Raw genomic sequence first — 26,322 nt, 5'->3', positions numbered from 1 at the left:
AATGACTGCAGTAGCCCCCAGAGCACATGTAAGAATGGTGATCCTGCGAGCTCATACGTCGGATTCTGGTTTTCGTGCATAAAAACCTTGCAAAGGATCATGAGCCTAGAAATAGACACTACCGAATAATTGTCAATACAGGTTGTCCGCAACTCAACGAGGTCAAGCAGGATCATAGCTGCTTGACAGGCTGTAATGCAAATGCCGAGTGCACCACTACATGATCTTCTATGATGCTGAACTTCGATTTCCCCATGTGCATCCAAGAGCACAGGGTTGGTAATAGTTCAAGCTGTAAAGAAAGTACTGATAACCTACTATACTGACTTGGTCATAATCTACATGTATGGCGATGAAATATTCGACAAATATGTTTAGCGGAAGTTCACTCAAGTTGTGACCGGGAGCAAAATCGCCAGCGTACATCAAGCATCAATCCTTGTAACCCTGAAGAGCGCTCGCACTTGATACATTGCGTTGAATGCAAGAAGTACGTCCGCTTTCGTCGAGATCAAAGTGGACGGAGCGAATCAAATGCTGCGACCGGGAGCAGCAGCAGCAGCAGCAGCAGTAGGGTATTGATCTAGTCAGTGGATGTAATAGTGGCTAGCTCCAGTCATAAATTTTGTTAATGATAAATTCGGCCATCAAAAGGAGGCTTCGGTGACCGCACCATGAGTCCTGAGACGAGAGCATAGATGGTATTGGAGCACAACTTTTTCTACTTTGACTCCAAATAGCCAAGTAGAACGAATGGACGAGATGCGCAAAAAGTCTATGGCCATATTACATCACTTGAATCAACCCTTAAATTTCTATACAGTCAAAAAGATTGTAGTGGTGTTCGCTTAGGCAAGTCCTTGTAATCAAAAACGTTTCTGCTTGGATTGAGTGGCATATTGCCGTGGTAGATGGATTGATGCCAAGCGCATGCGTGCTCACACGAACACATGCATACATATTCTTGGTGTTGGCCGATCTGAATGTATATTTCTGTACATTTCTTCGAATATTCCGTGACCACAGAGGTACGTGTTGTTGGCTTTTTAAGATCAGCGTTAAACGTTGGAGTCAGCAGAGCCCAACATTGCCATGAGGACTTGCAAATTTATGCATTACAACAAGTAGACATCGAATTCGAATTGCGGCATGCCGGCAGAGAAAGCAAGGCACGTGCAAGCGGAGCCGGACACGTCCAAATTGACGGGAGTGGTCTTTATCTCTAGGGGCCAGGGGCCAGCGTTTCAAAGCAGAACGATGACAGGTCAGGCCTCCGACCCCTTCTGCACACTGTGACTCTTGCACTCCGTGGGCGTGTATATATTGGACGATGCTGGATTACTGCAATCTTACCGGGCCTGCATGAGCAGGCAAGTCCGTCAAATAGAAGCAGTGCATGTCGCGCGAAGGTCATTGACCACATTCAGTTCCCCGGCACAATACAGAGTAAAAAAAAAGGCGCGCAGATTCTGACGCCTACGCACAAAGAGTACGCAGCCGATTTCTTGTCCGGCTGGTCCTGGGATTGTAGGTAGAACAGAAACGCTGTCCGGACGGTGGAATAACAACAGCAGCGGACGGACCTGCTCCATTGTCACAGGTTCAGGACCGCAACGAAGAGCGATGGTTCTGGTTGCTTTTTCCAGAAGACGGCGTATGAAGCGCGGCCTCGGCGCTCGGGCGAGTTTGATGGCAGTTCCTGCGTCTGCGTGGTGAGCATGCAATGGGGGCTACGGGCGCTGTCGAGCCGGGGCTCTCCCTGGGGCATGGATCCCGTAACGGCGGTGGGAACACCCCGGAGGCGAAACATCATGCGTTCGAGAGGGAAGAGGAAGGTAGCTTAGATGATGTGCTGCGTTCGAAATGCGAGGCCATCACTGCCGAGAGAGGATCGCGGTGACGACCGGGCGAGGACCGCAGTGCAGACGCAGACACGAGAGGGACGGCCGTGTCGGGTGGGCGGGATGCGCTTTCGAGGCACGCGAGCTGGCCGCGGCAGTTCGATAGCGTGGTTCTCGTGATGACGACGGCCACGGTGAGGCTTCAGGGCGCGCATGACGGGTCAAGATCTACGCGCACTCCTGGCTCGGGAGCAAGGGCAAGCAAGCATCGAGGCGTTGGTGAACGGGCTGCGGAGCAGGACGCACAGGGAGCAGGTGGTTTGCGGAGCGAGACGAGGCGAAGGCGACACAGGCGCGGTGTCGCTCGTGCTCGTCGCTCCTGGCTCGGCGGGCGCGGTGCGAGCGCGGAGAGCAGCCGATCGACGACGGGCGGAGGCGCAGGACGAGTGTCGCACGCCCGTGGAGGCTCCGGGTCGCCAGCCAGCATCTGAGGCACAACCCCGACCTCGTCCAGGCCCAGCCTGTGCGCCGGCTGCGTCTGCCACTGGCCTCGCTTGCGGCGTCATGTCGGAACCCGCTGCGCCAAAGCGGACGGTTGGCCGAGTCTCGCGCCGCTCCCCCTCCCCTTGTCTCATCTCAGGAGTGTGTCTGCACTGCTTCGGCGAGCAGATCTCGTCCTCTTTGCCCGCACACCTGTCCGCCGCGCCGACGTGTATTGTGTCAAGACAAACACCCCCGTGTCATGGCCGCTGCCAGCCTGTAGCTGAGCCTGTCGCCCCCTTCTCTCCGCCGTCTCTCCGCCTCCTGAGCCGCTCGTGCGACCAGACACATCGACGAGTCCCAAGGCCGGGCCTGTAACGCGCCTGGACGACACAATCGCAACCGTCTCCCACGTCTGCTCTGAAGACTTTGTCTGCGTCCTCTGCTCGAAGGCGTTGCTACGCCGAGATCCGCTGCCCATTGTGGTCTTGCCATTGACGAGACATTGCCAGCCTTGGTCGAGAAAGACTCGCCGCTGTGGGACCGGAAGCACCGCCCTCGATCGAATCCAAACGCAACAGTCTAGCAGCACGCCGACATACACCAACATGTCCGGTCCGTACTAGGCCTGTGTCAAAGCAGCATCCGACCCCGACCGTTCGTTCTCTCCGGCGTAGACGCTCTTTTTTCTACGCGCAACCGGCTCTGGGAGTCTGCTGGCGGCTGGTCTGTGACCCCCATCACCGCCTTCATCATCTAAACAACCTCAACCGACTTCGTCGCCACGATCTGGACAGATCAGGTGCTTCAAGTGGCCAGACCAAGGCCGCGTCGTTTCGCCTTTTGCTTGTCCATCACACTCTTTTATCGCCACACAATTCGTTCGTGTCAGCTGGACTGAGCACGAGTTGCAACCACCAACCTTTGTTTCCCCCACGTCGCACGCACGCATCCTACCCCAATTCACAATGGGCTACTTTTCAGGCCGAGAAGAAAGAGGCGAGGTGCAGGAGCAGCAGAAATGGGATTACATTGTAAGCGTCGGGAGCTATCTCGCTGGGACAGCAGTACGCGTCCACTTCGTTGCTAACACACAGATCTCTAGACCCTCTCGGACTTTCGAGGCAACTCATGCGGCCACTTCTTCTCGTACCTGTGGTTGTGGATCCTTGTCTTCATCACGATCGGCGTCTACGTCGCCGATACCTTTACCGCCGTCAAGCTACTTGTTTTCAACGAATGGTCAAGCCAGGTGAAACCTGCTATCCCCTTCACGGTCGCTAAATGGATCTTCTCTGGTTGCATTATACTCTCCTGGGCGCTGGCTATCCTTGCCTGGATTAATGCAATCAGGGTGATAAGGAGAGGTTGCGTCACTGACGACTACCTTAACTCCACGGCCGTCACCTTGCAGTCCATTCGCCCTGGTAGTGGCTGGAAGCGTTTCCTCGTGTTCGCTGCGTTGACAAAGAGCAAGAAGAAGGTGTCGTGGATAGCCATCTTCGTTTACTTTCAGCGTCAAGGTCGGTCTCTTTGATGCTGCTGCTGGGAATCTACAGAGTCTGACCATGTTTCAGGTTGCATTCGCTTACTGGCCGCCGAAGGGCCTCGCCAAGTCATAAACGCCCTCACTTTGTACTCGGTTGGCAAAGCAACGCTGATTGAGCCTGGTAAAGGCGAGGCAGACCGCTCCGGCTTCGACCAGTTCTTCTACAATCTGCAAGTCCTTAGTAGCGAGCACCGCACCCAGACAATCATTCTTTCCACCATGGCCTTTACGCTTATCATCTGGGTCATCTCTATGCTTCTGCTTGCGCTGGCTTTGGTCCTCTACATCATTTTCCTGTGGCATTACATCCAGAATGATACTCTGACCGGCTTCTGCCGAAGGAAGATTGAGACGAGGTTGGCTAGAATCGTCAAGAAGAAAGGCGACAAGGAACTTGCGAGACAGCAGAGAAAGTGGGAGAAAGAAGAGCGCAAGAGAGGCTCTCCGACAAACACAACATCGTCTTCTGGCCCTCCTACGTTGTCCAAGCAACCAACGCTACCTGCCATTGAAGGATCATTGCCGAGCAAAAACGAACTTTTCCGGAGTGACTCGACCATCACCACATCGACCCTGCCTCCTTACTCGTCGCAAGCGAACACGCCAGCTGGTGAACAACCACCGCCATTTGGGCGAGCTCCAACGCTACCCGATGTCATGCGCCCCAACACAGCAATGTCCGATAGGAGCGTCATGTCCAACGCACCCCTACTTTCGCAAGCTAGCGCCATGGGCTATAGCGATCCAGGCCGACCCGGCCCACCAAGTCGATCATTCACGGGTAGCAGTCAGCGATCCATGACGCCAAATTCGATGCCTGGCCGCCCGCCTCTTGCCCCGATTTCGACACAAACAGCTGGCCCGCGGTTCCCACCACCGACACGCACAGGCACTGGAATGAGCGGTCGCGCCTCTCCAATGTCTGCAAGCAACTACACACCGCTCAGCGCGCAAAGTAACAGACCACTGCTTGCTGGACAGTCGCCCATGTCTCCGTATTCCGCACGCAGTCAGTCTCCTGCTCCGGGCATGGCCTATGAGATGACTCCTGTGGACACTCGTAACGGAGGTGGCGATTATTTCTCGCAGGGTCCGCAGCGTGCGCCGACATTGCCCACGTTGGACGCAGGTACGCCGGCTTCACTCCTACCAGGTCGACGAGATGTATCTGCGCCAATCCAGCCACGAAGCCAGCCTCCGTCTGGCCCGCTTCAGTGGACACCGAACCAACGCAGTGCCACGGCGCCGATTCCAGACCATGCTCGGGGGCCCATTCCAAGAAGCAACACGACCGGCCCTCAAGGTTGGTGAGCAATCAAGAAACAAAGAACCCAGAACACGATGTACATATCTGACTATGGCCACGAACGACGGGGAACCCCCCCCCCCCCCCCTTCATGACGTGATACCCACTCTTTTTGAGGAGGAGATTTATACAAGTTATTCTTGCTGCAGACTCGGCTACGTTGCCGAGCTTCGACGCGATCAAAGAGAAAGTATCAGTAAAGAGTCTTGGGCCGACGAAAGAAGGTTGATGGCGTATAATGAGCAAATGGAGATACCTTACACATAACAATTTTATTATTTTTTTTCCTTAAACAATTATTGAAATTAACCTGTTTTGACGTTTATTTTTCCGCCCTCTACATGATTTCGAACGGCCATAGAACGTTTCAATGGCCATGCCCTTTTCCACTTCTGTTCCCAAAGTAAAATTTCCTTCCCTTTCGAGACGCGATTGTTGAGACGTGAAAATTCTCAAAACATGTCCAATGCTTCGTCTCGATCAAAGCTCTCCTCTCGCCGTCGCGGCGACTGTGGTTGTCAGAATATATAGCAGTGTCCAACCTCGCTCTGGTAGCGGATGGACGTGCACCTTTCGCACGGTGCGTGGAGGGGCAGCTTGCTCTTCAGCCATGACCATCGTGATTGCGCCAGCTTTTTGACGTCCGAGCAGCACCCCGCGTTGTGGCACGGGGAGCAGCGTTCCGACATTGTGGAGCGCGAGGATGTTGACATGGAAGCGGGCCTAGGCCGCTTCTTCAGCGCGAAGGATTTGGACTTTTGGAGCCTGGCCATGAGACGAACTGCTGTTTGGTAGAAAAAGAAACGACAGTCAAGGGTCGCACGTAGACGACGGCTTTGGAGGAGTCGGTGACAAGGGGGGATTGCTGCGCTCAAGAGCGGTGTCTGTTGGCCACAAAAGATTGTAACGCAGAGGATGTGTCGGTTGCGACTGGGGACTAAATGGCGTTTTGACGAAGAGAGGACTGTTGACGCTTTTGGCGAACGTGGAAGTTCTTTTGGAAAGCGAGGAATGGTTGCACGACCGGTGATGTCTTCTTGCTATATACATAGCCGTGTGATAGAGCGTGGCGTGTCACTCTTGTCGTCGTGCCTATTTTTTTTTTTTTTTTTTTTTTCATCGACAGAAGTATTGGTTACTTGCGCAGCGAGCAGCTGAGCTAAGGCGTGAATGCAACATGGTGCTGTAGCCGTGTGGAGCAACGTCTTGCGGTCCAGTACAGTCCAGCGTAAGAAGATGAGTGAATGCTCCTGGCGCCTCTGCCATAACCAGAGGACCGAACCCGAGAGCGTCGTTGAGCGGGACAAAAGGCGTTGTGGTAAGCGCATCCCATGCTTGGTCCTGCCGAATTGGGATGCTCTAGCCGGGTGACTGTCATGGTCGCGTCCAAGGAACGTTCTGAGAACACCGCTGCGGCTGCGCCTACAGCACCAGTACGGCCTGTGCAATTCTTCAGCGTGGTGCGGCTCTTTGGAAATTCACTCGTGCTAGACGTGGCACAACCGAGTGGAAGACCTGGTAGGGTTGCAAGGCTGCGCTGGAAAGCCCGGACTGAACAGCAGCACGTCGTCGGCTGAGGGCGGCGAATTTTCTTCGAGCGAGGGCCTCTTGAATGCTCTATTTCGGAATACAGCCGTGCCGTTAGAATCAGCAGCCTAAGCTAGAGAACCAAAGAGGCCTCCCGATACGGCTCCAAAGCCACGAGACAACGAGTGATCTTAACCAAGAGATGGACCATTCGCCAAGACCTGGACAGAAGCGGTACGCGTGTGTGACAAGTCTGGTCCCTGTCCGTTTATCGGGTCAGCACAAGGTCGAATCCGCACGCGTGTGGCGTGGCTGTTGGGAACGCGCTGCCTAACCGCCTGGACACCATGACGAAAGGGCGCTGGACACTGGATAGGTCCAGTCTCTCCGTAGCAGCAGCAGCAGCAGAAGAAGAAGAAGGAGGAGGAGGAGGAGAGGGGGAGAAGAGAGACCAAAGACGAAGACCAAGACGGAGAGAAAGAGGAAGACAAAGACGCAGACGAGCAAATGACGGATGAAGGCACGAGAATGGAATGGATAAACTTCTCAAGTTTTATCTTGGGATTTTCCTTGTCGGCGCGGGAACGCAGCATAGCAAGCCCAAGCGCGAAGCTATGGCCACGGGCTTTGTGGTACCTCACTACCTCGACGCTAACAAGTTCTCAGCCGTGTGATCTTCTCCTGGCCTTGTACGTCGTCCTCGTGTTAGTTTGCTTCCCCTTCGAGATACCCCCCCCACTGCTTTTGGGCCTTTTGCGCCTTGTTTTCATTGGAGTTTGAGGTGTCTACGTGGTGCTTTTCCTTGCCCGTATCTTGTGCTAGTCATCTCTCATCTTGCTTCATTTCTTGATGCTCAGCAATGACTTCGTTTCTTTACAACCACTTGACGTCGCAATGGGATCCAATTGAAGCCGTCGACGTACCTCCCAACGTGTACCGCGTCCCCAACCTGCCCGGCGACGAGGAGCAGTACCTGGAGATCCCCGCCACCGTATGTCGCGTGCCGTCGCTACAATTCATCGCTCGGTGCTCGAGCTGACCAGCAAGCAGAAAGCCCACGATCCTAGGATCCTTCGTACGCTCGCTAGGTTCAGACCTCCGCTCGCAGAATCGAACGGCAACGGTGTTCCGCTGCCGACTTCGTTGAAAAGCAATGGTACAAGGAAGCGCTCCATGTACGACGCCGACGCCCACGCCCAGGCGAGCAACGGTCGCAAGAAGCTGGACTGCGATCAGGTGCGCGCAAAAATATTGAGCTTGATCGATTCCGGTGTCAAGGTCTCCGACTTCACTCGGGCTTTGGGCGTTTCCAATCCATCGTACTACAGATTCATGGGTCAGAGCGGCCCAGACAAAGGCAGCGGCAGCGAAGTCTACTCGGAAGCTTTGCGTTATTTCGCGAGCACGTTTCCCCATGGCGAGATGGACGATGAACACACCTCACTGATCTCATCGGCCAAGCGCCCGAGGCGGTCCATCTCTTCGTCATCAAGTGCCGACTCGGATGATTATCCGTCGAGACAAAGACCTTCCATCTCACATTCGTTCTCGAGCGCCACGTCTGCCGCTCAGGTGCCGTCGGGCCCTCCGAACGAGCTATTCAACCCGATCCCAGACATCACCGGGATCTCGGTTGAGAACGAGCTCTCCGATTCGTTCGTGTCCCCCCTCAACTGCGACCAGATCCGCGTCTTCATCAACCAATACTTTGAGAGCACAAAGGAAACTCAGGCCTCGTTTTTGCGGACGTTGATGGCTCAGTATCACACCGAAGACAAGAAGATACAGAGCGTGCAACTGCAGCGCTTTAGAGGCATGAGAGGCGAAACGGCCGGCGCCACGAACCCGGTGTTCTACGCTGCTGGCGTATATTTTGAGAAGTTGAGGAGAGGCAAGGAGAGAGAAAAGGAGCGCAAGGAGCGAGGTGAGCTCTAATATGTGAGAATGGTCCTCCTGTGTGCATGGAAACCGGGTGACCTCTCAAGCATGGGACGGGAGTTTTTTTTTTTTTTCTTCTTTCTTCTCTAACTCTCCTTTACCTCCCTTTTCCAAAATTTTTGTGATTATATTACTATCTGCTAGGATACCCATTTTGCGCCGTCGATAGCCAGCTCAAGCTTCAATCAAAAACTTCTTTCATCCAGTCGCCATGCTGGGCTCAGAAGAGCCCAACCCGTCCCTAGTTGTCGCATTCGCCTTGTGCAAGGATTCTAGCCCGGCTCAGTCTGCGTACGTCTTGAGCAACACTAGTTTCTGATTGCACTTTACACTCGCAATCACCGATGAAAATTGTTTTCTCACATCCGACAGGTTTTTCGTGACGATTAACACCTTGACGCCTCGTTTGCCGTCTGGGCAGTCGTTTCTATTGTAAAACACGCACGTTATGCTGTTCTTGTAGAACGAGCTGGGGAGCTTGATTGAGCCCACTGCGACGGTGGTTGGGAAGTTTCTGCACCTGTCGAACTCAACCCAAAACTCGCGTTCGACGCCTACGAAACTCGGCCGACTGTAAAACTGGAGGGAGCCGCTCACTTCACGTTGGATGAGCATCGGAGCGGTCAGCGACGCCGTGGGGTTGTACACTGTGACCGCCGCGGGGAACGAGCGCGCAAGAGGCAGAAAAAATAGGAGGACGCAGGAGATTGAGGCTAGCATGTTTGCAATTTATGTGAAGAGGAGATGGCGACGCTGCAAGAGCTATGCTAAAAGGAAAACCTCTGATGGAAGCACGTGATAATTTCTCGATGTCTGAGAATAGGCGGGAGACGAAGGAGCCTTATAAGACACCATGCGGATGCGAGGCGAAGGAAGGCAAAGCACCGGCTCTGACGCTCGCTTCCCGTGAATGCCAGACTGTGTAATATTGAGATGGATGAGTCGTGAGTTTGTCCGATTGTTGTAAATCTATCCAATGATGTGCCCTCGCTGGGCCGTTTGCATCGGTCTACTATGTACAAATGGGGCAGTGAACTCATCTCGAACCGTCGCTATCCCCGCAATGGTGGAGTAAACATGTGTCCCAACCGGGACGCCCGTTCTTTTAACGATACTGATCCATGAATTCCTTGTGAAACTTGACGATCCTGCCAGTCCACTCCGTACCTGGTGCCAAGAACGTCGTCCGGAAATGGAGGGTGCCCTCCTTCTGACCAAAGCCCGAGCCCGGAACCACACAGACGCCAGTGGCATCGAGGAGTTTGAGGCAGTAGAACTCATCTGGCGCGTAGCCGGCTTCCTTTGCAGCCTCTATCGCCTTCTGTGGCAAAGTAATGGTTGGGAAGAGATACATAGAACCCTAAAGCCTTGTTAGTGCGTAATGCCTTGAGATACGCAATGCCAAACTTACCGATGGTGGTTGGCAATGCACACCCTCCATCTCTTCGAACGCCTTGTACAGAGCATTGGCACGTTCGCGCAGACCGTTGTACACGCCGTCGTATTCTTTCTTGTACAGCTCGTAGCTAGGATCCCCCTCGACCGGAGGGTTAACCATGCATTCCACGATGCACTGGCCAATCACTGGAGGGCACAACTGAATGGAGACGAATTTGTACAGCTCGTCGATAACCTTGGGGTCAAACCCCACAAGCTCGTAGTAGCCGCCACGATGTCCGCACTCACCGACCATGCCCTTGGACACGGAATGCATGCTGACAAGTTCAACGTTGTCATACTTGCCAGGCTCTTCCTTTTGAAGCTCCCTCAGACCCTTCTTAAACGAGTAGAATTCACCAATGAAGACGTTTGTCTGGTACACTTCATCTGCAATAACGACTAGCTTCTCCTCGGCCGCGAACTTGATGACCTCTTTCACCTCCTCTGGCTTTAGACTCGAACCTGTTGGGTTGCCCGGGTTTATGATGGCGATGGCGCGTGTGTCAATGCCGACCTGCTTTGCATTCAGGTACGAAGTCTTGATGGATTCCATGTTCGTCCCCCACGCTTTCTCCTCATCAAGGTAGTATGGGACACACGTCGAGCCGAGGACGGCGAGCGTCGCGGTGTACAGGGGATATTGCGGGATTGGAACAAGGACGCCCGTCTTTGGCGTCGCGCATATCAGAGATAGAATAGCATTCACACCAGCGGATGCACCTGCAGAAAGGTAGATCAGACTCGGGTCGGCTGGGAAGCCGTCTCGTCCTGTCTCTTTTGTCAGCGCGCTTGGGTGCTGGTAAGACAACAAATTTCACAACGTACTCTCGATGAAATTGGCCACGGACTGGCGTATTCCTGGCGCTCCCATGGACTGTGAATAAGCCCCTACACTGTGAACCTCAGAAAGAAGCCACCGGGCTCTATTGATTGCATCGCTCTTGTATCCCAAAGAATTGGTGAGTACATCTTCATGCTCCAACAACTGTGGGTTCTCCACCAAGCTGGCGACCTGTCTGAAGAATGTGATCGGCTTTTGGTCCAGCTGTTGAGGGTTGCCAATGTTGGCGCTAATGACAGTATCGAAGGGCAGATTCTTGCCCTCACCCCTCTTCAGCTGCGCTCTGTACTCCTCCGACTTGATTGCCAACAAGCCTCTGACGGCATACTTTGCCTCCTTGATGCGTGGATTGACGTTGTCTATGCTCAGGCTCTTAAGACTTGACGTGGAAGACATGGTGCGTATCTGAAATTGTGGAGATACGAAAGAATGCTGTGTTCGGCTGCTTTTCAGCCAGTCCTGATGGTGGTGTGAGGTGAAACGGGCGGGGAGGATTCGGTAGGACACTGTTTTTAAGAGACCGTATCAGCAGTTATATCAAGCCAGAAGAAGCTCCAGAACCAAAACCTGTAGCCCCGAAATTTCTTTTTTTCCCACCAGCCTCATACGTGGATCCGCTGCGGTATTTAAAAAAAATTTCTAGCCAGCGAGCAAAGTAACAGCAAGGTACAGTCATGCCACCCTTCTGACCGTATTGTTGCACACCGACCTCGGCCACGAGTGCGTGGGGAGCTGGACCACATCGCTGGCAGTGGATCGCGGCGAAAACGCACCTGGGGAAGCTGGCCATGAACTTCTGCTCCTCCAAGGAGAGCTGAAGCGGCCATGATGATGGAGGGCAGCGAATGCTTCGCTGGCGTAGCGACTGTCGAGGGTCTCGACAAATAACAGGGACAGACTGCGCATCCTTGACGATCTCCCTTATCGCCAGTGCCTCGATAAGGCTGAAAAACGCGGCCGATAGCGACTTATGCAATCGCGGATGAGGTCATTTAGATGCAGCCAGGATCGTCGATGGACTCGACAGAGCTTGAAGAGATTGAGGACGGTGGGATTGACGGGCTTTTTCAAGGTTCTTCAAAGGGGTGGTCATCGAAATCTTAATTGATGTTTTGGCGCGTGAGACCTATACTGCGGGGGCAGCACTTATTTTCCTTTTGCAGCGCGCCTCCTCCTATCTCCATCTCACCGCATCTGCCGCTTACATTCTGATTCGTTGCGCTCGTCTATTCGAGCTGCTCAAAAGCTTGAGCTTCACATACGTCCCGCCTCCTAGACTCTTCGCCCCCGGTCCAGATCACATGACTTGGCGTTACCCGTGTACTTCCCGCATTGCCTTGGCGGAAAATTTGCCAGATTGACCCACAACTCTGAGCAAATATATTACATTTCGGTGCGCGGTGGGTTCAACAACCGGCCTTGCTAGCTTAGTCGGTAGAGCGTCAGACTCTTATGACACAATAAGTCATCTGAAGGTCGTGGGTTGTGAGTGTTTCTCCCTTTCACAATTCAAGAGACAAAGAGGGTTAATATATAACCACAGCGACCCCCACGCAGGGCTCAATTCCTTGCTCACACGGTTCTTTTTTGCTCCTTGACCTCGTCCATCCCTGGATTTGGTTTCCCTTGGTGCTCTCGCGGGCGCCTTCGGCAAGGCTACGACGCGTGACGGGCGTCCGAGGGGAAATTTTTTTTTTCTTTAAAAAAATTTCCAACCGGCCCTCAGATCAACAAAAAGTCTTCCGTTCGATTCCCAAGCCTAGTCAATTGAAATCGATGCTTCGAGTACACGTCTCGTGCTTCAATGCCACCAGGTTGGTTGCACTGCAAATTACATCTTTGCTACTGGTGACCATTGCCCAGCATGAAGTACGACGGGACCAGAGGTGGTCATAAGACGCTATTGAAATTTTCGAGGCCTAAGAGCATGATATTTTCCGATTTTTGGAGATTTCCCATTTTTACTTCCATTTCTCGCTATTTCTCTTCTTATCCAACAATGTTATGCTCTTAAGGATCCAGAATTCTTCCAACGTCATTCGACTGCTGTCTGCTATAGCCCTAGCTTCCGTCATTTCTCATTCAACGTTATATTCTCTAATCCTATGATGAAACTCTTTCTCCATAACGCGTGGATCTGTTTTTTGTAGTGCTAAAACCCCGCAAAGGTCATTCAACGCTGAGTTTCCCTTTGATCTTCCACACAGTCTGTTGAACAGACACGGAAGGTTGGAGTAGACAAGTCGTGGGCTAGGCAAGGCGGCAGTTACCAGGAGCAAATATCCTTTTGAATTCAATGTCCTTGTCTGGATTGTCGTCTCATCGTTTGGAACTGATGATATCTCGATATAAGACACAGGATGGAACAAAGTGTGAAGCTGCTTTCGCACTGCTATGAAACCTTAATTCATATCTTCTTTATCTTAACAGGCCAATGGTCACACTGTGTCGAGTATATTTACTCTTGCAGAAGACCGACAATACGATGCATCCAGTGGATACTCGTCATGAACAAAAATATCAATATTTCAGCTATTGATTGCGAAGATGAATTTATATCTCTAGAATTTATCGGTGGAGACGCTTGGGAGTGTTTCGGACTCTTTGTTTCATAATCGCTCGCTCTATCTCCTTGAAATTTTCCTCCAGTGCAATTTTCGCTTTCATGAAAACACATTCGACCGAGTGGCGATTGCTCACGTGACACTTTTAGCTACGAAAAAGCAGGTATTCTGCTTTCAGGCATGAAATATTTGCGCGGTTGAATCCCACAAACGCAGCTACGAATACGCTTGACGGTGATGGTTGTTTAACGCATTTAAGGGATTGGGAGATTTGCATGATGGGCCTGGTGAGATGAACCACGTTATACTATTTTGATTAATGGTTCACTGGCAATACCTCGACCCGCTTTCACACACGCGGCCAACACGTTTTAGCACACTTGTGCGCAGGCTAAGGCTATGGAGTGGGGTAAGTTGCTGTAGCAGAAAGACTTCTTGGGCGCTGAGAATTCTAGTTGCCGATCAACAGCCGTCGATAGCAAACCAGACTCCTGCAAGGACGGAAAGATCGGTCGAATATGCCATAGGAAAATTTCCTTGTCTATTCTGTGTATACGATCTATATGTTTTCGAGAACAATCGCTCGTGCTCGGAGATTTTTTGTGTCAACTCGACTCGCATGACATGACTGTCGCTTGTGCTCAGCCACCTGCTGTGTTCGGTTGTGGCGTCGCAGTGTGGGGTATGATAGTCTGACCCCACAATCTGGAGTGTGTGACGATCAGAAGGGGATGATAAATGACCGAACTAGGGCAAAAGACGATACTGACCAGTTCAACAGAGGACCAGAAAGGAAGCTCTGGGCTTTGCTGAGAAGTAAGAGAATCACACGGACCTTGTTCGCAACCAAGGTCAAGTCCGAGCCTGTTTCTGAAGTACACATCCGCTCGTTGCATCCGTGAATCAGCAGCGCATAACCCGAGGTTTTGGAAGAGGGGTTGCACAGTAGAAGCGCCTGACGAGCTGGTTGACAAATACATGATGTCAAGGGTATCATTCTTGTCTTTTATTCCCGTGAAGAAACTCGAATGTAACACTTGACTCCAAAGTACCAACTGTCACGCTCTGCACGACGTTCAAGCCAGTATTCAGTATCTCCCTTGGTCCATCTGCTGGAGGAACGGAATCCCCACCCCCGGAGATTCATACTATTCTGAGTGAGGTAGTTCTGAAATATCGTTTTTGAGTATTACTCGAAGACTTCTAGTCAAGGACTGCTCTCTATATATTGTTGATCCGTTGCCCCGCGAAGTTGTTCCCCCGATTCACTGTCTCCAGAGCATTGTTATTTGGAAACCACATATTTAGTATGGCCCCTGATATCAATGCCATTGGCACTGCAAAATGGGATTACTCCACGCCAGGCAGCTCTGGTTACAACATCCCAAACATCACATACGATGATCCTAACAATCGCCGGTTGAGAGTTCTTAGCATTGGAGCCGGTCTATCTGGTATCTTGAATGCGTACAACATCCAAAAGTTCTGCAAGAACGTAGATCATGTCATTTGTAGGTTACAGATCCCGTGACTTACCAGCTTGTACTGAGAAAACGTCGCAGATGAACGAAATCCAGACATTGGAGGAACGTGGCTGGAAAACCGCTATCCTGGATGTGCTTGTGATATACCGAGTCATGCGTACACCTTGAATTTCGCGCTGAATCCAGAATGGCCTCGATTTTTCTCACCTGCACAGGATATTCATGCTTACTTGAATAAAGTATGCGAAGTCTTTGGACTGAGAAAGTACATGACTTTCAACACCAATGTTGTAGAGGCGAGATGGAATGAAGACAAAGGCCGGTGGATTGTCAAGATGGAGCAGAAGAAAAGCGATGGCACGGTGGAGCAAATTGAAGATGAATGTGATCTGTTGATATACGGCACAGGTGTTTTGAACGACTTTAAGTGGCCAAACATCGAGGGTCTGGATACTTTCAAAGGTACGTGACTTGCAGAAGCATCAGTGCGGTTCTGACGGAACATCTAGGAAGAATCGTCCATACCGCAAGATGGCCGGAGGACTACCAAGCGGAGCAGTGGAAGAACGACCGTGTTGCAGTCATTGGCTCTGGAGCCTCGAGCATACAAACTGTTCCCAGCATGCAAAAACACGCCAAGCACCTCGATGTCTTTGTTCGCACGGGAGTATGGTTTGTTGAAATAGCCAACAACTATGGCTCGAACAAGGAGTATACGCAGGCCGAGAAGGACGAGTTCCGCAGAAACCCCCAAAAGCTTGTCGAGCATGCCAAGTACATTGAGGATCAAGTGAACGGACTGTGGGAAATTTTCTACGACAAAGGCGAAGCGCAGGGGATGGCGCAGGAGATGCTTAGGAAACGCATGGCGGAATTCATCAAGGACGAACGACTACTACGAGGCTTCACACCGAAATTTGCTGTCGGCTGCCGCCGCGTCACGCCCGGAGATCCGTACATGCAGGCCATCCAGGAGCCGAATGTCGACGTGCACTTTACACACGTTGCGAAGATTACGGAAGACGGCGTGGTCGGTGGCGACGGGATTGAGCGCAAGGTCGACACCATTGTTTGTGCTACGGGCTTCGACGTGTCGTTTAAGCCTAGGTTCCCAGTGATTGGAAAGAACGGCACGAATTTGCAGGACAAGTGGAAGATCTGTCCTGAAGGTTATCTGGGTCTGGCTGTTCCAGAGATGCCCAATTTCGGAATGATGATCGGACCCACGTGGCCTGTAGAGAACGGTGCAGTTGTTGGTCCACTACTTGCGGTGTCGGAATATCTGGTCCAGATCATCAACAAGATGCAAAGGGACGACATAAAGTCATGGGTGCCGAAGCAGGACGTGACCGACGCTTTCAACGAGCACGCGCAGGAGTGGATCAAACATTCGGTGTGGAAGGATGATTGCCGGTCCTGGTACAAGAACAACGAGACGGGCAGAGTGAACGCTATTTGGCCGGGCTCGTCACTTCATTACATGGACGTCATTGCAGAACCCAGATACGAGTATGTTTTCATCCGACGTCCGCATGCAGCTGCTAACGCGAGAACCACAGGGACTTTGAGATCACGTACCGCAACCAACGAAACATGTGGTCGTTCCTCGGCATGGGCTACTCCATGAAAAACCACAAGAAGAATCTTTCTCCATATCTTCGGGTGGAACATATCGATCCAAAGTGGTTGGAGGCCGTGGGAAGTCCTGTGCCTCAGGAGGCGGGGACGACGCCACTTGGGGCCTGGAGGCCGCATGACACTCCAGACAAGCCCAAGGCAGCCGATGATGCGCAAAAACGCGAGGAGGAGTTCCCTGGACAGTCCACGCTGGCAGATTGAAGCCAAACGCAAGGAGCGGGGGAAAGGCGAGATTCAGAATGTAGAGATCTAGCGTAGCAAGCCAAAATCAAGAGATTATTTGAGCGATTGTCTCACCCTCCATGCCCCAACGTCGACAGACGGAGGCCAGTTTCAGCCCTTTAAGATTCCTGGCGTGTGGGGAGAAACGGCCGCGATTTGTGTTGCCGTCGTCGTGGCCGTCGCGCAGAAGTTACCGCAAACAGCACGCAGGCTTTGTAGGCGTAGCTCAAAGGGAGGCCTGGGAGCGGAAGTGGTAACAGTTGCGATCCCGGTCGAACCGTCGGCAGAACGGATTCTGTATTCGCAAGTTTTGGCCGCAGCGGTTGCACGCCACGTCGCTAGCGGGAGCGCCGAACGCTTCTCCAGAGGCAACCAGATCGGCTAAGCTTAAGCTACAGGCGATCCGGAGGGATTGTTTTGATTCAGCAGTCAATTGGCTCGTGTCTTCCAGGCGAAAAGACGTCGTCACATCGGAGTCGGATTGATTCAATTTGCCGCTGTGTGAACACGGTTTCGCTGTCGAATTTGGCTTCGCGTCTTTAATTCATACTGTTCGCAGAAGTTCGCACTTGAGAGCTCATTGTCGTTCTACGTTGCTGGGCCCTCTCGCACCACAGGACCTTCGCAATGGGCGTAATTACCAACGTCGCCGTGTCTTCCCTGGCGGGAACCTTGGCCTTGCTTAGGGTTGCGCCCGACTACGCACCTTTTGCTTCCTTTTCTGCAAACTACGCTCTCTTGTCCGGCGTGCAGCTTCTTGGCTTCGGGCTTTGGACGGTTATAGTGTATCCTCTCTATCTGTCGCCCCTCCGGCACCTCCCAGAGCCTAAGGTTTGTTAAACCTGGCCTCAGTTATACTTTAACCTAGTCTTGGGAGCGCGCTTGCTGACATCAGCAGAATGCATCCTTGTTCATGGGTCATCTCTCCGAGATATTAGCCAAGCCGAGCGGAGAGCCAGCGAGAACATGGCTGCAGACAATTCCAAACAATGGATTGCTGCGTTACCGACACGCATTCAATCGCGAGCGAGTGCTCGTCGCCTCTCCAAAGGCCCTGGCAGAAGTTCTCGTAACAAAGAACTACGAATTCATCAAACCCAAACAGTTCCGAAATGGCCTTGGAAGGCTTCTGGGAATCGGTGTGCTGCTCGCGGAGGGCGATGAACACAAGGTACGATTATTTTCCTGCTTTTCAACCCACTTGCTGCACAATGGACCATGTTATTAAGAAAGAAAAAAAAATGAGGTGCTTCCTCTCTGCTGGTCTTGGACTTTCTACGTTCTTTCAAATGACTAGTTCAACGTCTTTATCCTATATGAGCTGTCTGTCCCTCTGTACATGGTATTCTTTAAGTGGGATGACAAGACTGACGTCGTCTAGAGACAAAGGAAGAACCTTTCGCCGGCATTTGCGTTCCGGCACATCAAGGATCTGTATCCGACCTTTTGGATGAAAGCGAGAGAAGTCGTCGAGAAAATGACGGAAATACTGAAGGCAGATGCCGAGTACAAAGAAGTCGGCTCCGCAGTACTTGAGGTTGGTGATTGGGCTAGCCGTGTGACACTTGATATGTAAGCGTTCCATGCGTCCAAAGGAGGCCGAATTGCTATGCACTTGGTCCCCGAGTTGCTAACTGTGTGGTGGTTTTCAGCATCGGAGTGGCCGGTATGGGACATGACTTCAATGCAATCCAGGATCCGCAGAGCGAGCTTATCGCCTGCTACCGAACCGTCTTTCAACCAAGTGGCGCAACTCGCGCCCTTCAGTTGATCGGCATCATCGTTCCCTTCTGGATCTTGCGCCGGCTTCCGCTTCGGAGGAACCAAGAGGTCGAGGAGGCACAAACTCTGATTCGACGAGTGTGTCACGATCTGATCGCGGAGAAGAAAGCGAAACTGGCCGAAGGCAAGGCGAAGGGTATTGACATTCTCTCCGTTGCCATCGAGTCCGGAGGTTTCAGCGACGAGAACCTCGTCGATCAAATGATGACATTCCTTGCTGCTGGGCACGAAACAACGGCGTCTGCAATGACCTGGGCGTCGTACTTGCTGTGCAAGCACCCAGAAATGCAGGAAAGACTACGCAACGAAATCAGAAGCAACCTGCCATCCCCGTCCGACGACGTGTCGATTGCGTCTGGCGACATCGAGAAGCTCCAGTACCTTTGGGCTTTCTGCAACGAGACGTTCCGCTTTATCCCCTCGGTTCCACTTACTCTGCGTGTGGCTGCTCACGACACCACGATCCTCGATCAGCGAGTCCCAAAAGACACGGTGATCGTCTTGTGTCCCTGGGTAGGTTTTTTTTGCAAGTTGAACGTGTGTTTGCTGAAACAGTTCGCTGATGCTTATCACAGTGCGTCGATCTTCTTCTCCAATTCATGCTGAATGAGCTGAAACTTTTGTTGCGCTTTTGGAAATCCTTAATCCCTTGCGACGACGTCAGCTTTACAGCTCGACGTGCATCGTCTCATCGTGCGTATAGAACTTCACTGCTGACAAACATAATAGGGCGGTAAATGTAGACCAAGAACAATGGGGCCCTGATGCGGACCAATTCAACCCCGAGCGATGGCTTGCGCCAGGCAAGGCCAACACCGGCGGTGCTTCCAGCAACTACAGCTTCATGACCTTCCTACACGGTCCGCGCAGTTGCATCGGGAAGGACTTTGCAAAGGCCGAATTCGCCACCCTGCTCGCGAGCTGGGTCGGGCGGTTCAAGATGGAGTTCGCAGAAAAGGACTTTGTGCTAGAAATCCAGGGAGGCGTCACGTCCAAGCCGAAGGGCGGCCTGAAAGTGAGACTGACCCCGCTCGACGGCTGGTAGGAATCACGACGAGGACGATGGCGACGATGATTTATGCCTTGGGAAGCGCTGTCAAAAAAGCGGACTGTGACCGCTGTCACGATCGTGTTGAGTTGGAGACAGCGGCATTTACGCCTGCTTTTCGCCGCACTGGCGTTGTATGGATCCGGTTTCCTTGCTGTACTGTACTGTTATCTCGACGAGGTCACCCGTGTGCCGTGACGGTGAATTTTCCGAGCTTCTTCCCGTGCGGCTGAGAGTTTAGGTCTCAAGTCTTCTTGTCGTATGTTCGGCTAGCGCAGCTGCGATTCCAGGTGAAATCCTTGGTCTCTGCTAGTTTTGATTGCTGTCTCTTGTTGTTGCTTAGGTTAACTGTGAGATAACGAGCGGCAAATTGAAGCCTCAATTCAAGAAATCCGCTGGAGTCGTCAATTTTACCTCGGAATCTTCTGCATACGTGATTCTGGCTCATGGATGATATTAATCGCTGAATTCCGACCTGAATTGACTACGAGAATCTGGTACGTCTCTACATGAGTAACTGCGTCTATTTAGTAGATCAGACTGCGTTCTGCAGATATCGAATGGATTCAAGTCTGTATGGCCTAATCGGGATAATAGAACAAAGAAGCTAGATTGAAAGCAGGCACGTTGGACCAATAGGCTGATATGTGATTGTACATTGAAGCTCGATGGCAAACTGTATTCTATTAAATTGTTGGCAAACGGAGGCAGCATATGCTAATTCATCCTATTGGGCAGGATAGTCTAATCGATTCCTCTCTGCTCTCCTTGCTAACTTTTCCACTGTTCTAGTTGCTTCCTCAGCCATCCGCTGTGCCGCTTCTTCCGTTGCAAGCCGACGACCACCATTGACAAAGTCCTTTATTTGCTCCACAAACCTGGACATCACATCTTTAAAAGCGGAAACAGAAAATGAGCTCATCTGACTCGACTGACTGGCCTGACTGCTGGCAAGGGAGGTAGCCACACTGGGCACTGGGCTGTTTGCGCGTGTGGGTGAAGCTGAAGGAAAATGTTCGTCCCCAGGAATTCGTGCCGAAACTTCACCTTCCAGCGGCTCATCCACCTGAGTTTTTGTACCTTCATTAACTTGCTCGGACACTGTTGCGTCTGTTTCGACTGGTGGGATATGCTCTACGTGAGTGGAGCTTCGATTGGCAGCTGGACCGGCCAAGCCCGCATGATTTCTGGAGATAACGCCATCTTTCGACTCACCAAGCGCCTTGTTCTGTGATCGAGATATGATCGTTTCAGCTTTGGGTGTGTCAGTTCTCGTGGAGATGCTGTTTTCCCGACCCTCAGCATCGCCAGGTGTGACCTCAACATAATGCACACTGGCTGATCGTGACCGACTCGTGGGCGTTCTTGGGGATGTCTTAGTACGCTTAGTATTTGCGTCATAGTCATTATCAAAGCCTTGTGATCTGGCAGAAGAACGACCTCGCTTGCGCGAGCCTGTACGGACTTTTGACTCCTGCTCGAGAGCTTCTTGTGGCTTCGAGCGGCGTGTTCGTCCCGGTCTGGTAGTGTTAGACGAGTGTATGAGTTGTTCTTCCGACGTAGTGCCTTCGTCTGGGTATGAAGGCTCAGACTCATTTTCACAAGGAATTCTGACACGAATCGTGGGCAGCATCTCATCAATGGCCTGCAATTTTCCTTTTGGCTTGAAACGAATAATGTCTGTGGTGTTGTAGGCGAAAGAATCAGATGTTCTCCTTCGCTTTGTGCTGCTTAACGCAGTTCGTCCTCGCTTTCGTTTCCTTGGCTGCGAGTCCATTGGCGAAGAGGCTTCCCGCTGGCTGATGTCCTGGCTATCATCGAACGACTGTTCAACTGACACATTCTTATGATTTGCATCCCGCGATTCTTCGGTGTCAGGGCCGATGAAAGAGTCTTCAACACGAGTCTCATTCGACTCCGTCAACTTTATTGTATGTCCTCGTATGCTATTGGAGGATTCCGTGTCCTCGGGTGCTGTTGAGGGAATGCTGTGTTCAATTTCGCCGTGTTGAGAATGCGTCTGCTTCATCAACGATGGGGCATCTTCCACCGTAGATATGGTGGTGGTGGAAAGGGATTCTAGAGGTCTGTTTTGGATCGACTGCAACTTTCGAAGGCCCATAATCAGGTTGTCACGTTTGCGCCGGAGGTGTTCGGCATTATCATTTCTAAGCGAAGGGGTAGCAGAACTATGCAAGCGTGTCACCAACGTCTCTTCGATCAATGCTGGCGGGGAAGAAGGAAGGTCGTCTTGTGAAGTTGCGAGTGTATTATTGAATTCGACTCCAGCAGGGGGCAAACGACGAGCGCTACGTTCTCTACGCTTCACCGATGCCACTACAGGCGACGAACTTGGGATCGCGTCATCCATGTTTGCAGCCAACACAGGGGTTGATGGCGTGGGAATGATTTCATCCTCATCAGGAAGATCTACGCTGACGTGTCTCGTACGATTTGGTGGAGCAGGGCTCGAAATATTTGCGAAAAGCGCTCCTTCGCCATGCCGTTGACGTTCGGCAACTTCCTTCTGCCGTTCCGTAAGCGTGCTTGGATCGGGCTGTGGCAATGGCGATGAAGGAATTGGCTCGAACTGGATTTGAGAGTCTTCATGACGGGGCTTCGGCTTTCCTCTGGGTGTCGTACTTGTGACTCGGCGAGCTCGCAAAGCGGCTGGCATTGGAGATGTTGACGGCCGAGACAATTGTGACACTGGTTTCGGTGTCGGAGGCGCCAGAACAGATTCTGTCTCCGAAACGGACTCGATGCTTTCGATGATCAGTGGTGAATCAGGAGTCTGTTGTGGCGTTAGCTTTGGTGATTTCTTATGAGTCACTTGAAAAAATATTACCTCTTCATCTGCCTGAGGAAGAGCTGAAGCAAGCTGAAGGTCAACGTCTATTGCCGTCAGCTGCCTCAGCGCCTTCGCCGTCTTCGCAGGGTAGTTCAAGTCAGCCTGAAGTCCGAAGAATTCATTCCACGCGTTCACCGTTTCGTTGGCGATTCGTGAGGAGCGGCTTGTCAGACCAGCTGCTATTAGGTCATCAAAGGTCGTAAGGGTTTTTTGGTCGTTGTGCTCAAAGATGGTGATGCAGATAGTGGTCCAAAGCTCAATAAACTGGAATAGTATTAGCAAATCTTTCGTGCGGGTGTGCATTAGTCACTCTTACTGCTCCTGAGGGTAAATTCACAGCGTTGGTCCCAAAGATCTTCCCGTGCTTGTCACGAACAAAGATGGCAATGCCGACTTGCATGACCTTAATTAGGTTGATGGCCGAAGTACGTTGCTTCCTCAAGGCCTGAATCAGGGCATTGATAAGATGAATTATTGACTTGACGGTAGCAGTTTCTCCAGCTACGTGTTCGTAGACAATCCGGAGCACGTGATCTACCATCTGGTACACCTCATGATGGTCAGCCTTCTTTTTTCCAGAGGGATATCGGCCACCTCCAAAACGTTCAATTGCCTTCCGAATCTCTAGTGAGGGTACCGCGACAGGTGTTGTTTCCAGAATTGTTGCGGCGAAGTCGAGCAGGGTGTTGTGTTGCACCTTAATATCGCGTTCATCATTCAGTCTGTGAAGGACGCCACGAGCGCACGCTTCTACGACGCTGATCAGAGAACCGGCCACCCCAAGTTCCGAACGAGCCCTGTCAAGAACGGCTCGGTAACATGCAGTCAGCTGATTCGAAACACCAGTGGAGTAGCACGCAATGTCGGACATCGTGTTTGTCAGAAGTTCGTACGCACGCTCGAGCGGCTCTGAAGCATTGTGGCCATCTGTTTTCGCGCCTATAACCAGATGCTCAATTTCGCTGAGCCCGTCTTGACACAGTGTATCGATGTAAGCGTGAACATGACTTCCTTCGCTGTCCTTCTTCTTCCTGATCAATCGCCGTATGTTGTTGCAGAGTGTGGCGATCTTGCCAACGAGTGTTGGCTGTGAAGCATAAACGTGGAATGCGAGTTGCTTGATCAAATTGTACAGAACAGTGGCATGGTCGTCGGGTTGTTGGCTCAGCTCGGTTCGAGGATGTTGACCGACTAACTCCTGTGTAGCAAGATCGAGGAAATGAGCGATCGTCGAGGTCGGCGGCGAGGTATTGTTTGAGCGGTGGGATGGAGTGGTTGCAACCTCGAAATGGTCTCCGTGCGTAGCCTTTCGGAGTATGTTTTCTGCAAAGATGGCAATGCGGCTCCTGGGGGTTGTTGAAGGTTCCTGAAAGAGCACGTCAAGAAGCTGGCCGAAGAGCACAGTATCCTTCGTCTTGCGACTGTACGGAGCCCAGAGATGGTTCAGGTACGTTGTGATCCGAGCGACCGCCTCTTTAGCCTCCCTTGTCGTGGTGACTTCATTGGCACTTGCATGCGCCAAGGCGTCCAGCAATGCCTTCAACACGGGCACGGAATACTCTGCTCGCTGCGGCGACTTGAAGATCCTGTCGAGCAGTCGAAGCACAGGGTCCAGGTTCGATCGTATCCACGCAGCATCGATTCTGGGCAGATCGTCGACCTTCAGAATCAACGAATGCCAAGGCTTGCGCAGTTGTAGGAGCATTTGGGGATCCCACGGCGTCTTGGAAGACAGCAGCCTGCATACGATGTCGCATGCCAGCCCGACATGACTTCTGCTTTGGCTCTGAACCATCGATTTCAAGACATCTGCAACGTATATGTCCCACTTTGACTTTATCTCGCCAGGTTTAGAATCGGGAGCAAAGCTGCAGTAGAGCAGCACGAGATAAGTAGAGACAACGTAGGAGGGTGTTTGCTTGTCGAATTCGTATTCGACGCTCGAGTCCATCAAGAGCTTCTCCATGGGCCGGCGCAGGGCTGCGCGAGTCTCTTCGGGCCATCTTCCACCGTGCATCTCTGCGATTATCAGCCAGCTCCACGCAGTCCAAGCAAGAGACTGCGTCGAAACTGCCGATTTCTGGAAGTACGTCCGCAACACCGACAGCATTGACTTGGTGTGCGACTGCAAGACAGTCGATGGGCCCTTGGCCCGAAGCAGCATGAGCACGGCCGATAGGAGCTTCGGAATGAGTCCGGCTTGTGTCGTGTCGAGTGCGAAGTCTGCCCTCCGCCTCATCTCCGCTTCTAGGTGCTGGAGCTGGGTAAGTTCAGTTGCTTCGCCGACCGCTGCCGACAGCAGCTTCTGGAAAGCCCTTGAGACCTCGATGCGGTGCCCCAGCTTGAGGCCTACCTCGAACAAGGCGTCTACAGCGATACGAAAGACGGCCAGCTCTTCCGACTGAACGCCGAGGTACAAGATATCCAGCCAACTCGACGCGGAAGCTATCATTCCTTCGGGCGCCTGATCGACGAACTTCCTGCATACTTTGATCTCGTCCAGCAAGATACCCGAGCTGATCTGAACCTTATTCGAGCTGTGGATGGCTTCGACGAGTTTGCGCACGCGTGCGCTCGACATGACGTCCGAACCGAAGTTCTGCTGGTGGAGAAGCTCCATGTAGCACCTGCGAAGATTTTTAGACATGTCCTCGCGCTGGAGCTCTTCGATAGTGGTTCTGACGAGGTCGTTCAGCAGCGACGAGGACAACTCGGCCGGAAGCTGCACGAGCCTGGCCAAGAATTTGAGGGCGTAATTAGGCAGCTGGTTGGGCATTCCGCCTGACTGCTGACTGTCCCTGTGCTTCAGATCAGTGAGAGCAATTGACAGGACGGCATTGTGCTTCTCGCCGAGCTCGTCGCTCCTCTCCACAGATGGCCCGGCAGTGGCGAGATACTGCTGCATCATCCGCCACGCGTCTAGACGGGTGGTGGGCGCCTCGGAGCGAAGCTGCCTCAATCCTGCGTCCAGAACTTGGGGCCACGAACTCGAAGAGGGAGCCATATTGGGGCTGCTGCTACTGCTGCTGCTGCCGAAGGCGTCCTGGCCGTTTTCGCGGCGGCTGGTTGGCTTTAGAATAGATTTGGAGCGCAGGGAGCTGCGTTCTTTGGACGGTTGAAGCTTCCTCAGCAGCGAGGATGTGTTCTCCTTGTGCGCATCAGGCCCGGCGTTGGCGGCCCACCCCCAGTTTGTGGACGTGAAAGGCGCGAAATCGACGCGCTTCTGTGGTGGGTTGGACGAGGCGAGCTTGTGGGTGACGACGCTGGACGGAGGTGTGTCGAGTGGTCTGTGTTTCCGGGGCGTCTCGGCTCGAGGGGAGCTGCTGAGCAGCTTGTCGATGTCGGAGGACGAGAGGAAGTCGATGGTTTCGTCAAGCGTCTGCTCGACGTCCAAGTCCAGCCGGCTGGCTGGACCACTGGCGCCGCCTGCAACTGGCGGGGAGAGCGAAGAAGCTGGGGGAGACTGAGGAGAATAAAACGCCTCGCTGAAAAACGCCATAACTATGCAAACAAAAACGCGTGAGAAGTGCAGGTGAGAGACGATGCACCCATGATCTTGTGAACGGGACGAAGGGGCTCAGGCGGACGGGGCGCGGCAGGGCCTGAGATTGGGTTTTGCTGTCGAGAAAGACGGACGAGATGGACGAGCAAGAGATGGGCAGCTCCAGAGCTTTTGGGTTTGGAGAGCGCGGGCCAAGCGCACGACGGTGGTTGGTCGCGGACCCCGTGCGCAGCCAGAACGCGACGCGCCGCGTTGCTTTCGTGCTGACCTTGGCGTGATCGCCGTCGCCGTCCCCGTCGCCGTCGCAGC

At 52.6% G+C, this 26,322-nt stretch overlaps 5 protein-coding genes across 5 annotated transcripts; 3 read left to right on the top strand and 2 right to left on the bottom strand.

Moving 5' to 3' along the window:
• Positions 1-2,484: 2,484 nt before the first annotated feature.
• On the top strand, positions 2,485-5,264 carry PV09_09008 (uncharacterized protein). Its single transcript, XM_016362995.1, has 3 exons — positions 2,485-3,355; positions 3,427-3,844; positions 3,899-5,264. Exons 1-3 carry the CDS (start codon positions 3,290-3,292, stop codon positions 5,179-5,181), a joined length of 1,767 nt encoding a protein of 588 aa, XP_016209220.1. The 5' UTR covers positions 2,485-3,289; the 3' UTR covers positions 5,182-5,264.
• A 2,120-nt stretch (positions 5,265-7,384) lies between these two features.
• PV09_09007 (uncharacterized protein) lies at positions 7,385-8,724 on the top strand. The gene is made up of 2 exons (XM_016362994.1): positions 7,385-7,694; positions 7,754-8,724. Exons 1-2 carry the CDS (start codon positions 7,563-7,565, stop codon positions 8,636-8,638), a joined length of 1,017 nt encoding a protein of 338 aa, XP_016209219.1. The 5' UTR covers positions 7,385-7,562; the 3' UTR covers positions 8,639-8,724.
• Positions 8,725-9,350: 626 nt separating this feature from the next.
• PV09_09006 (uncharacterized protein) lies at positions 9,351-11,718 on the bottom strand. Its single transcript, XM_016362993.1, has 3 exons — positions 10,907-11,718; positions 10,053-10,849; positions 9,351-10,001 (listed from the first exon to the last, which is right to left on the bottom strand). Exons 1-3 carry the CDS (start codon positions 11,316-11,318, stop codon positions 9,747-9,749), a joined length of 1,464 nt encoding a protein of 487 aa, XP_016209218.1. The 5' UTR covers positions 11,319-11,718; the 3' UTR covers positions 9,351-9,746.
• Positions 11,719-14,795: 3,077 nt separating this feature from the next.
• PV09_09005 (uncharacterized protein) lies at positions 14,796-16,896 on the top strand (the record flags this gene model as incomplete). The annotated part of the gene is made up of 4 exons (XM_016362992.1): positions 14,796-14,997; positions 15,049-15,436; positions 15,484-16,479; positions 16,530-16,896. 4 exons carry the CDS (start codon positions 14,796-14,798, stop codon positions 16,807-16,809), a joined length of 1,866 nt encoding a protein of 621 aa, XP_016209217.1. The 3' UTR covers positions 16,810-16,896.
• A 3,405-nt stretch (positions 16,897-20,301) lies between these two features.
• Positions 20,302-26,170, bottom strand: PV09_09004 (uncharacterized protein). The gene is made up of 3 exons (XM_016362991.1): positions 22,828-26,170; positions 22,509-22,775; positions 20,302-22,454 (listed from the first exon to the last, which is right to left on the bottom strand). Exons 1-3 carry the CDS (start codon positions 26,008-26,010, stop codon positions 20,388-20,390), a joined length of 5,517 nt encoding a protein of 1,838 aa, XP_016209216.1. The 5' UTR covers positions 26,011-26,170; the 3' UTR covers positions 20,302-20,387.
• Between the last annotated feature and the right edge of the window lie 152 nt (positions 26,171-26,322).

This window comes from Verruconis gallopava, assembly GCF_000836295.1.
Source record: "Verruconis gallopava strain CBS 43764 unplaced genomic scaffold supercont1.51, whole genome shotgun sequence".
NCBI classification, from domain to species: domain Eukaryota; kingdom Fungi; phylum Ascomycota; class Dothideomycetes; order Venturiales; family Sympoventuriaceae; genus Verruconis; species Verruconis gallopava.
The sequence above is the reverse complement of the archived record's forward strand: the minus strand, read 5'-3'. Positions and strand labels throughout refer to the sequence as shown.